The sequence below is a fragment of the Ascaphus truei genome, chromosome 3 (assembly GCF_040206685.1).
Source record: "Ascaphus truei isolate aAscTru1 chromosome 3, aAscTru1.hap1, whole genome shotgun sequence".
Classification (NCBI taxonomy): Eukaryota; Metazoa; Chordata; class Amphibia; order Anura; family Ascaphidae; genus Ascaphus; species Ascaphus truei.
Window position 1 is genome coordinate 166,771,292 of NC_134485.1, and position 13,335 is coordinate 166,784,626.

The 13,335-nt window shown below is 40.0% G+C and overlaps 1 protein-coding gene across 1 annotated transcript in view; it reads left to right on the forward strand.

The window, feature by feature from the left end:
* The window catches only part of LOC142489262 (amine oxidase [flavin-containing] A-like), a 182,786-nt gene that overhangs the window by 33,926 nt on the left and 135,525 nt on the right, over positions 1-13,335 (forward strand). Inside the window, exons 2-3 of the mRNA XM_075589722.1 lie at positions 6,306-6,400; positions 8,512-8,649. Of these exons, the coding sequence (XP_075445837.1) occupies positions 6,306-6,400; positions 8,512-8,649 (233 nt within the window). The remainder of the gene's footprint in view (positions 1-6,305; positions 6,401-8,511; positions 8,650-13,335) is intronic.

Genomic DNA, 13,335 nt, shown 5'->3' on the forward strand with positions numbered 1-13,335 from the left:
TAGCTTGTAGAACCACCTTTAGCAGCAATAACTTGATGTAATCGTTTTCTGTATGACTTTATCAGTCTCTCACATCGTTGTGGAGGAATTTTGGCCCACTCTTCTTTACAACGTTGCATCAGTTCATTGAGATTTGTGGGCATTTTTTTATGCACAGTGGTCTGGCTTTGACTGGGCCATTGTAACACCTTGATTCTTTTCTTTTTCAACCATTCTGTTGTAGATTTGCTGATGTGCTTGGGATCATTATCCTGTTGCATGACACAATTTCAGCCAAGCTTTAGCTGTCAAACAGATGGCCTCACATTTGACTCTAGAATACTTTGGTATACAGAGAAGTTCATGATCGACTCAATGACTGCAAGGTTCCCAGGTCCTGTGGCTGCAAAACAAGCCCAAATCATCACCCCTCCACCACTGTGCTTGACAGTTGGTATGAGGTATTTGTTCTGATATGCTGTGTTTGGTTTTTGCCAAACGTGGCGCTTTGCATTATGGCCAAACATCTTCACTTTGGTCTCGTCTGTCCAAAGGACATTGTTCGAGTAGTCTTGTGGTTTGTTCAGATGCAACTTTGCAAACCTAAGCCATGCTGCCATGTTCTTTTTAGAGAGAAGAGGCTTTCTCCTGGCAACCCTTCCAAACAAATCATACTTGTTCAGTCTTTTTCTAATTGTACTGTCATGAACTTTAACATTTAACATGCTAACTGAAGCTTGTAGAGTCTGAGATGTAACTCTTGTTTTTTTTGCAATTTCTCTGAGCATTGCACAGTCTGACCTTGGGGTGAATTTGCTGGGACGTCCACTCCTGGGAAGATTGGCAACTGTCTTGAATGTTTTTTCCACTTTTTAATAATCTTTCTCATTGTAGAATGATTGTCACGGTAGCCACAGGGTTATAATATACACCAAATACGCTGGGTTGAATTGAATACGATTGTGATATAGGAAAGAGATTTTATTCCTTAAAAGACAGGTGGACACACAATGTTGGACAAATAACAAATGGAAATATAGACATTTACTTGGGAAGGGGACAATGAAATAGCCCAGGTTAGCAGTTCATCAGGCATTAGGTATAAGAATGAAGACACGAAAGACACTGGGCATAGAGCTTACAATCACTTATATGGGATTTGGGCTCTATCCCTAACAGTGTGTCTCAGGGATTGGAGAACAATTACCTGGACCCTATTACCTTCTGCCAAATCACGTGGGAAGCAAGATAGTACCTGCCCACAGGGGGTTGGCATTCCTCTAGTCAGAGGCCCATTTCCTTAGCCCCACTCTAAAATGTTGGCGTCTCCAAGTCTGCCAGATGGGGATCTGGACAGGAAACTCTGACTTTAGGCGTGAATTATGGCACTTCATGTGAATGGCCATGTCCTGCTCTATCTCCACCCTGTATATACAATCTTGGGGGATAAGCCTTTGATCAGGGGTTTCCCTGTAGACATACTGTCGCCCTCTGGCCATTAACATACCTCATGGGTCAGTAACTTTCGCAGGCTTTACTGTAGGCATGAAATATAGTAAACCTATATATATATATATAAATATTCCGTTCGGTTGGGCCGAGCAGGCTAAAAATTGCCATGCCCTCATGCCGGAGGGGACTCTCCATGGTGGCCAATTTTCAGCTCGCTGCAACCCACCGAACCAGAGATAACAATATTGGATTTTAAAACCTCATGTTAAACAGACTGCATTTCTCCGCCATTGGAGTCAATGGCAGTAACCAGACTTTCCACCGTTAACCCTACTCCATTCGGATAGCCTGAGAGGGCTGGGAATGGCCATGCAACCAGGCCGAGGGGTGAGTACCTGGTGGCCGAATCCAAGTCCTCTAGCCCTCACCGAACCGGAGATAATGGTTTCAGGTTTACACAATTTTACACTTAGCGTTTTTGAAACCTAGCATCTTCCTCCGCCATTGATGTCAATGGCCGCGACTCCCGTGGCGGGCGCGACCCTTTCCCGCAGGCATTGCCTGTCGGACACGGTTGGGGTCGAGTGAGGGGTCCCCACGAGCTAGGGGCAGAAAGAATTTAATTGCTAGCTGCCCTAAAACCAGAGTTACATATTTTAATATGTTTTGAACTTGGCAAAACAAGAAAAAACACAAAAGCGCACCAAGATGAGAGATAGATATTGTATTACCAAGATGAGAGATAGATATTGTATTACCAAGATGAGAGATAGATATTGTATTACCAAGATGAGAGATAGATATTGTATTTACCAAGATGAGAGATAGATATTGTATTATGTTTTGAACTTGACCGCGACCGAGTTCCCAAGGCAATTTAGCGATCAAGGCTCCTTTAATTGAAACAGTAGCGGTACTCGGATACTGCGGTTTGGAAGTCAGCCAACACGGTTATAATGTATCACCTCGTTCTTGGAAAGTGGCTCCTTGTTTGCAGGCCTCTATGGCACCAGCGCGTGGATCGGTTCACTCCAGCGCTTCGTGATGACGTAATGTCAATGCGTCCGACGTGATGACGCTCCCTGACGCATTTCGCAAACAAGGAGCCACTTTCTATGACCCTTGGACTATTTTATACATCCACTGGCCCTGGACATCTGCTGGGACGTTGGCCCATTCTGTTCGAGATCGGGCATTCCCCCAGGACGGAGCGCAGCAACCGGATGGTGGTGATTATTATCACACAATGCCTATTTTATCTGTACTTTTGTGAGTGCATTTTTTACCCCCCCTCCTCCCAGTTCCCTCATTAAATCTACAGTTTCACACTATGGGGCGTGCGCTCTCTCCTCTTTTATCCTTGTAGATTCCATATGGACGTGGTTTGTCCATTCTGAGAGCAGCCGGAGACCCCTTGCACCAGCTTCCATTTCTACATTGGACTTTCAATTTGAGGACTGGTTTTTACCCTCTTCTTTTGTTCATATAAGCTTTTTTATATGTGTATTTACATGCATTTAATATACTGTCATATGTTTGTTTGTTCATAGTTATCCCCAGTCATTATGCACAGGCATCTAGCTTATTTATGTGCCACCACAGTATTAGATTTATTCTTTTGATATTCACTTATCATTTATTCACAATTTATTTATAATTGAATAATCACTAGCACATAATCTCTAGTCAAATTAACCACACACTTCCAAAGGCGCTGCTTTTTTCTTTTTTTCTTTTGTTTTTATATATATATATATATATATATATATATATATATATATATATATATAATCTCCCATACAGGTATATGCTAAAATACAAATAAAAGGATACAACCCTGGCGCATAAGGTAAGTGAATGAATATTAATAATAAGTCCTCAAAGGATATAACAAATGATGAGTGAGTCCTAGATGGTGAAATGAAGAAAGTCCTTTCCTCCTGATGATGACAAGGCTGAAAAGAACTTAGGCCCCCATAAAGTGTAAGTTCTTCCTTACTGCAACAGCCATCCTAATCAATGAGACAAAAAACGGGGACAAAACATTGCGCAGTAACGTACAGCAAATGTTGCCCTCCTATGTTGATGTCCCAAATGAATGCCTACTTACTAGAAATAGGAAGATGACGTGCCATGGATAGAAACTGTATGATGAGCCCTCTGGATCAAATCTTCTCCAAGTCAGCACGAACTCCACGTGGTGCCCCTGGTTCAGATGAATATCAAAAGGGCTCTCTTTCACAGACCGTGTGCTTCCAGGATCTGCTCCAATATTCCAGTCTTGGGTTCCTGTATTTGGATCTCTGTTTCATGGGATAAAAGAGAAAGAGATTGCACAATATCGTCTAAACTTTATTGTACACAACCTCGCATTAACAAAAACTTTCTCACAATGTTTCTGTATATTAAAAGCAATGAAATAGAAGTGCCGCAACAGCTTGAAACCTCCGCAGTCTCTGACAGTACTTGATGTACTGTGTGCTCCGCGTGTGTCCCACGTTACTCAGGCACACAATGATGACATCACTGTCCCTGCAACGGACGGATTACCAGTCCGGCACCTCACTTGGCTCCTCCCTACGTGGCTTAGGTACATGCAAGCTTGATCGAAATCCAGCTCAGGCTCAGGGATGTCACTGACGGCGGGACCGTCATTGGAAGCCGGTGCTGGTGCATTGCTTGGCAGCGACTGTCATTTCTTAGTTGGTTTTAACACGACCCTTTGCCTTTTGCCGTCATCATGATCATAGATACAGGAAAAAGCCGGTGATACACACCAATACCCTCCAACAAATTGTGGCTCAATACGATAAAAACAGGGATCGCTACATAACCTTTTCCTTATTGCAAGCATCCACGTATGAGGAGATGGAAAAAATTTGTAAAAGTCATAGTTTTCGACAAAATACTGATACATTTGAACTACTGTTGCCATCTTATCCTCTGTTGCATTAATCGCGGCCCATATCAAATACGCGTAACTTCTGTCGGGTTTTTGGAAAGCGGGCTGCACTTGAACACTCATGGCGGGCGGGTCTCTGGAGAATACTGTAACCGAAACTGGTCTTTGTCTTTCTTTAATATGAAAAGCCTAAATTGATACATTTTTGCAACCTCTTCCTTCAGTCTCAAGGCCAAGTTACAATAGCACACTGTGGTATCTTTTTTAAACGAAACACCTGCAAGTCGACACATTACTGAAGCGCATGCACATTACAATTCATGAATATCTGCCATCTGGCGGACACGCGAAGAATTGCAACTTATTAAATTCTCAACCGTGCGTCAGCCGCGCATGACCCGTGGCTGGGAAAGCAAAATGAACGTGGCATGCGCCAGGTGAAGAGCGTCGCATTCCAGGAAAAAGCCAGGGAAAAAACGGCGATTTGTTAGAATAAAAGCTTGCGCAGCAGTAAGTATTATATGTGCAAGGAAAAATCAAGCGCAAATAATATCACAACAGATCAAAGGTAACACAGATGATATACTATCCTTAATGAGTGCAGCTCCTGACGTAGAATTCAAACAAAATTCAATCAGCAAACGAAGGAGAAACAGGTGCGCAAATCACATCAGAACATGTAAAAGAGAGTAAAAACACCAAATAGTGCAATAGGGGCTAATCTCTGAGGAAGACTTTACAGTGGAAACGCGCGTTGGGTGATATCAATGACCACTAAAGGAGCCCTTGTTGATGACATCTGGAGTGGAGGACAACTTTAATCAGCCCAGTACCTGCTGTGACGGCTGTGGAGCGGATGCTGTTGCTGTGAATATTTTGTCTGACCCTGTGACCCAGTGTGGTCTGAATGCTCTCAAACAAAGGCACTTATGTAAGTGGAATACTTTGTGTTTTTAACATTAAAAACAGTACTATACTATTTTGCTTTTCCCCTCTTTTGTATATGGAATTTCCCCCTCTCTATGTGGATCTGGAGTACCTGTCTGGAGACATAAGTTGGTAACTTTGAATAACCACAACGCTTTCATTTCACGTTAAACACGTGAGTGCAAATTTTATAGAACTTCCAGCATTGAAGCTAATTTGCTGAAGTAGAAAATATAAATTGTTGGTGCATGTACCATATATATATAATATAGGTATATGATACCGTTCCGAAGTCAGGCAATCACAAGGCAGCACACACAAGTAGTTATCAACACAAGTGTATTTGAGAAAGGGGTTACATCTAAACCAACATTTCGGTCCTCTTAACGGGACATTCCTCAGGGAGATGTGCATCTAATTGACTATATCGGAACGGCATTGTATACATAATATTAAATAATTATTTAATATATCTATTTATACGTGATTCTTTTGAGCCCTGAATGAACTGTTGCATGCTCTGTAGAGAGCAATCTAGATTTTAAGACACATTTTGCTACATCAGATGTTTGTGTGTTTCGCATAGTTTTTTCTGTAATAAACAGAGACCTGAGACACTGGTCAGATTAATTTACATATGTTTGCATAATTTTTGGGAGGTGGGAATGGATAGATCTAATAATAATTAAGGGGTTAATATTAACTCATTGAAAGTACCTTAGGCAGGAGGAAGGTGAGTTGGCTAGATTAGCTGTGTGTATTGACCCTGGTTGCATATTTAAGTCACATGCTCACTTGTGTGCTGCTCGTGACCGATAATATATGGGGACGGATTGAGGGGAGATATTGTTCATTTGAGGGACTTTTGTGAAGGTGAAAAGTGGGCCAGCTTGCGAGCTGTGTATTAACACTTGTCCCGTATGCAGGTCGCATGCTCACAGGTGTGCCGTACGTGACAGGCACGATTGCAGCTTATTCAATAAGCCTCACTGTGTTTATAATGTTAAGTAATATTATAAAAATAAATGTACTATTGTTTTTCTAGGCCTTTCCGCTGCTAAATTACTTGTTGAGTCAGGACTCAGTGTTGTGGTATTGGAGGCTCGTGACAGGGTTGGAGGAAGAACCCATACAATAAGAGTGAGTATGGCATTTTTGAGTAACAGCTCAAGCTAGTATATTTATTAGAAGTAATACTAAATCTGAAAGAAAAGAAATAGCACCAGATATTCTAAAGTGAGTATATACAACAGTGACTGCCATCAGCAATGCATTGCCTTCAATTTATTTCATGGGCAGCCATGTTGTGTCATTTGTAATACTTCTAAAAGCAGCCACGGAAATTTAAATTACTGTACATACATATCCATCTAATCTCTCTAGCTTTTCCTAAAATGTATAAATCTTCTTCCAATTTACACAGTAGCACAGGGAAAGGAAACAGGACTGTGCTTAAAGAAGCAAAATTGAAAACCCTTTAAAGCAGTTACTAAATAAATGTAATTTGTTAGAGAACCATAATACAACCTTACACTTCTAAGGGATGTTTCAAGTATGCCAAGAGTCTGATCTTCCTGCTACTATCTGGTAATGTATATAAAATCTTTTTTTTTAATATACAGTAGTAGTAAGGAATATTTCCTGTGAACTACTATGTATGTAAGTTCTTGTTTCAACCGAAAACATTATTAATCATGTGAAAAAAAAAATCATCACAAATAACCACTACAATACCAGAAGTAATTCAAACACCTCCTGTTAATCTGTGCAATGAAGTGAAAAAGGACCACAAAACCTTTGATCTTGAACTCAAATTAACTTGTTTCTATAAATTGATAGAAAAAAAACCCACAAATGAATGCTGGGAAGAAGCTCATGGAAGAAATGAGTTCCGACGCCACTGCCCGTGACAAACTTCAAGGTACTTCTGGGTTAGTAGAAAAACTTTATTGAAGCCTCACAAACACACGGCTACACCACAATCTCCCCCTCAACGCGTTTCACGCTAGGAACAGCGCTTCGTCTTGGATCGCTGTTCCTAGCGTGAAACGCGTTGAGGGGAGATCGTGGTGTAGCCGTGTGTTTGTGAGGCTTCAATAAAGTTTTTCTACTAACCCGGAAGTACCTTGAAGTTTGTCACGGGCAGTGGCGCCGGAACTCCTTTCTTCCATGTCGTATCTTTAGAAGGCTGCACGTCAAGAACCGGAGCTTAGAGGAGAGCGGGACCGAGGTCTGTGAGCTTACATAGGTAAGGTTTCCCTTCCCAGCTCTGACCTATCTTCAGGTCCGTCATCACACTCTCCTGCTCCATTCTTTGTGACCCTAATTGACACCTATGGGTGCTGGAACTAATTGCCTGAGCGCAGGACAGGCTTTCTCCTGGGAAGAAGCTCAGGAACAACTAATATTAAAAACCACTACAAGAATACTTAAAAAGGCAAGATATAACAAGTACGGAAAACAAACAGTATCTTTAAAATGTACTTTAAAATGATTTCTTGCTACTTAGTGTGCAGTGTCTGACCTCTGCTGTGAAACAGACAGCATGGAATTTAAAGTCCATAGAAGTTCTTATTTATTTTAATAATCCTAACACTCTTCATGTGTGTAAAATGTATTTATTTAATTCTATGTTTGCATGGAGTCTCAAGTTTTTCATACATACATAAGGATAGATAGATTTTTTTTCTGTGACATTGCATAGAATTTCAGCAGGTGAAAGATGAGTGGCTACTACTTCTGTATCAGCAATGATTTATATAAACCAGACACACTACAGTACATAGCATTCTTTCTGAGGTGATTTTCCAATGCACAACTCTAGCAACTGGCTAGTACGCGAATTTTTTTACTGGCTTACAGGATGAAACGTAGAACATTATAGTTCTCTGTAACAGATCACACGTTGGTAATAATTGAGTTATACCAATAATCAATCAAATACATATTATTTACAGTAATTGTGAACAATGAAATTCCATGTTGCACCATGGTCAAACAAACCTTTATTATCATCGGATTTTCTGATCGTTGTAATGTTTCAAAGCTACCCTAACCAAAAAATATATACATTTGTTTCTTTAAAGCTTAAATATTGTGATATTCATTTTATAGTCTTAATATAAATGGCAAGTTGCATTTGAAACCATATAGAATCTTGTTTAAAAATCTGTTATTGTGTGGAAGCTATTCCTTATTACTATATTATATATCGTGTATGAAGTATGTACACCTGTTTATTTACTCAACAGAACAAAGAAGTTCAGTATGTGGATGTTGGTGGTGCATATGTAGGACCAACACAAAATCGCATACTACGGGTGGCAAAAGAACTGGGTATACAGACATACAAAGTGAATGTAACTCAACGTCTCATTCATCATGTAAAGGTAAGCAGTTATCACAATTTATAAACAAGAGCACATTTTACTTGAAGCCATTGTACATTCAGTATACCTTGAGTATGTATCATTATGGTGAACTATAGAGACTATGGCCCTTATTCTAAAAACTGAGATAGCGCTGATTATGTCTGAGGCATATTGTTAACCAGGGAAGTTTTTGACACCTTAGACCTTGTATGTTTGTTGGCCATCGTAAAACATTAAAAATGAAACACACTAACATAATTGTATAAAGTATAGCCCATTTTAATGATGTGTCATAAAACCCATCATTAAAGCTTCCAAAATGAAAAGCTATAACAGACAGCAAGGGGAAAGGGCTTTGATGCATTGACATTAGGAGACTTAACCTGAAAATTATGCCATTTGCATAACTTTTGATCCAAATTCGGTACAGTATATCTTTTTCATATGCATAGTTATAATTATGCATTGGACTTTCACATACTGTAGCTTTTTACATTTGACACGGTCAGAAATAAAAAAGTAAAAATAAATGTTGTAAATAAATACTTTCCTATACCCTGATAGATAGACCCCTTGCAATATGAGAAAACAAGAATAAGTTTGTGGAAGGAGTTATCTAGTACCTTTTAGGTATTTAATTAATTGTGAACTGTATACACTTTCTGTCTCCATCTGTTAAGAAAACAAATGGTGGAAATGTTCATTTCCTCTAGTGTGTTGACACAGACACAGACATTGGCAAAAAGCATTTATTTTGGCCTCCATAAATTAACAACATTTTTATTTTTACATGTATTTTTGACCTACACTCAGGGACTGCCTGGCAAATTTTAACCCTGTGGGGACAAGCTCAACAAACTGGCCCAAGAATCAGGCGGCCCACATACCATACACAGACGCATGCACATATGATACATGCAACACACTATACAATGTAGTTTTCTCATACACATACAAAGACACTAAACATGCACACCAGATACACACTGTGTGTGTGTGTGTGTGTGTGTGTGTGTGTGTGTGTGTGTGTGTGTGTGTGTGTGTGTGTGTGTGTGTGTGTGTGTGTGTGTGTGTATAAAAAGTTTGTGAAACCCTTTGGATTTTCATATATTTCAAACACAAAAATATTATACTTTTTAAACATTTATTTATCCACACATGATTCAACATTTAATATCCATGTGAGAAAAGTACCTGGTGGCACACAGCAATAACTTCAACTACTGTAAGCATTTCCTGTAACTGCTGGTCAGTTTCTCACGTTGGTTTTGATGAATTTTGGCCCATTCCTCCTTTATAGAACTGCTTCAACTCGACCCATTTTCCGTTTTTAACGTCAGCTCATGGACGGATGGCTTGACATTCTCCTCTAGAATCTTCTGATACAATGCAGAATTCATGGTTGAGTCAATGATGGCAAGCCGTCAACCATGCTTGATGGCTGGGATGAGGTTCTTCTGTTTGAACGCAGTTTGGTTTTTCCCCAAACATAATGGTTCTCATTGAGGCCAAAAAGTTATACCTTTAACTCGTCTGTTCAGAGAACATTGTTCCAGAAGTCTTGGGGATCACCTATGTGCTCTCTTTGGTGAACTTTACAAGGCAGCAATGTTCTTTTTAGAGAGTAGTGGTTTCCTCCTGGCTATCCTTCCATGAACACCATTTTTGTTTAGTCTTTTTCTGATAATTGAGTCATGAACACTTACATTAGCCGATGTAAGAGTGGCCTACAGATCCTTGGATGTTACTCTGGGTTTATTTGTGATTTCCTGGATGATTTTCCGGTTTGTTCTTGGAGAGACGACTGCTCCTGGTTTGAGTGACTGTGGTCTTGACAAATCTGTTTGACAGAGGATTGGTGGGGCCCCAAATCTTTAGAAATTGTTTTTATAGCCCCTTGTAGAGTGATGAGCATCAATAACTGCTTTTCTGAGGGCCTTATACATTTATTTTGATCATAGCCTTACATGTTTCCACACACATGTATGGTGAAGACCTAACGCACAAACTTTTTGATCTTTATATAGGGTGGAGCCTCCCAAACTCACCCCTGAAGATCTACCTACTTATTTAAACACATTAATCTAATGATCCCCTTTAATTTAGCTGATAAAATCAGGGTTTTACTTACTTTTGCACATATACAGACTCTTAATTACTCATTGTTTGTCAAATTCAGACATCATTTTGATTGGAAAGACGGTTAATATAAACCCTATTGGATATTTAAGAACAGATTGGTTTGATTGAAGAAGGTTATCATGGCATTTCTGTAATTATTATTGGGGTTCACAAACTTGTTCTCGCCACTGAATATGCGTGCATGCACGCACTCACGCATGCAAACATGCGCACGCACACACACTATATGCATCATATGCACACCCACACCACACCCTCCATGCATAATTTATATACACACACACCATCCATACATACCACACACACATGCACTTCAATACACATAACAAATTTCCATCTGGAGTAATTTTATTATACATACAATATAGAAAGTCCAATTGTAGTGCTGTTTTCATTAACTTATTTAGCTGTTGTTCTAGAAACATATGTAACCTTCATTACTTTGCTACAAAATATATAAGCATAAACTTGAAGTTACCCGTGACGTTTGAAAGCTCTTTACTTTAGGAGTTCATCTGATCATGTGTATTCGCCCCAAAAAGTGTCACTACCTACATTTAATCTCCACGTATGAAATTATATAAACTCCACACACCTACTGCACTTTAAGTGAAAAATATAAAGTGTCCTTGTATTTCCTCTGAATTTACCACCCATGAGTTTAAAAGCATTGTCTATGGTTCCTTTTTTTACTTCCCTCCTGTTCATGCTGGATTTTTTTTTTCTAAACCACAAAGTCTGCTCAAGGGTCAAGATACTAACATTATATGTGTTACATTAATATTGGGCTTCTGAGGGTGATTAAAAGTGCATTGCTCATATATACATCTTTTTTTAATTAAATTATCTCCAGGAGCTGATCCACAGTGCCACAATCTCCACAATGCTCTGATTCCTGAGATATTTGTCTTTAATTCTGCAGGATATCTCTGTAAAAATAGTCCCATGTACTTTATTTTAAATCATAGTCGAAAATAAAAGGTCAAACAGGACCAAAAAGAACACCAAGATACCAAAGTACCAATGGTAAGTGGTGACTGTAATCACAGGAATTGGAGCCTTGGTCCCTCTTTGCCCTTTTAAAAAGAAATTCGGACATGTGAAGCATTTTATATAAAACATTTTAAACTTTTAACATTTCCATGGTAAACAAAAGCTTTGTTTGTAAAATCTTTAGCTAATGTTTTTGGTTATAATAATGTTTGTCAACTTAATTGTTTCTCATTTTGTTCGCTGTCAAGTAATTGTTATGTCCTCGTTAGTTAAAAAAAATAGCATTAACAGGCTCAAAGAAAATGTGCGCTCCCGCGGGTGTTATAGCGCGGTGGCCCGTTCTTGTGCACCACTGGTTAAAAACAATGGCTGCTTCTCCCACTAGTGCGTTGTACATGTCCTGCTGCATTGCGCCATTGGGTGCAATAGCGTTGGCTACATCTGTATACAGTACTAATCTAGCCCATCTTCCCCCCCCTTAATCGCAGATCGGGTCCCCTAAGGTGTTCTGGGGTCTGGCTAGGTGTCTCTGTGTGGTGCATACCTGCTGGCAACAGGAGGGCCTGAGTCTCCCGCGATGACATGGGAGATAACAGGAACAGGTTACTGGGGTGGATGCCTTCGTTCTGGTTCAATGGTGCAGCGCCTCCATCTATAGAAAACCACAGAGATTCCCCTCACCGGGATGAGAGATTCCAGTCTCACACAAGGATTATCTTTAAAAGCAGAAGTCTCTTTATTCACTTGGGAAGCAGCAGCTGCCGACAGGTACAGTTGATACACGGTCAACTAATTGTTCTCCCTTGTGATGTCCCTGCCGCCACTCTGGACCAAAGGCATCCAGAGTGGGGTTAGCTCTTCCCTCACCCCCTAAGTAGGGTGACAGGTATTTGCTTCCACCTCACTAACTGTAGCTAGATCAGCTCTACTCATGAGCTGATCACTCCTCTCCTCCTAACTCACTATCACTACTGTCAGACAAACAGAACACACAGACTAAATGGGAAATGCACTGCTCTTTTATGATCTCAGCAGGTACCGCCCCTGTGTCTCTTGCTTTGACACAGGGTCAGGTGACCTACCTCCACCACTCAGGGCAGTGCTTGAAGTGGGGGAAACCCATGATAACTCCTGGCAACCTGCTTTTACCAGGGATAATACCAGGAGGAGGATAGAACTATAGCCCCATTTCTTACCAGGGCTACACTAATAAGTTAAATTTTTACTTTAGGTTAATTAAATCTTCTTAAGGAAGCAAATTACATTGCAGTTAAAACATTATTTTAAGTAACTTATCAATGTGGTACAGCCCCTATGAATTACCTGACATTTTAAGACCATTGGATGTAATAATGCCTAGTTTCCATTCCCACTTTTGTTAACATTAAGCATGAAAGAAATATATTATAAAGAGTCAAAATCTCACTAAAGGAATTCTTACCTTATTCAAGGCAATGGTAGCAGATTACAAACTTTAACCAGTTTGGTGCCCCAAGACATAGCCACTACCTCATGGGGTCTGGCATTGCAGGGGCCACATGACATAGTGGCTAAGTCATGTCCTTAGAG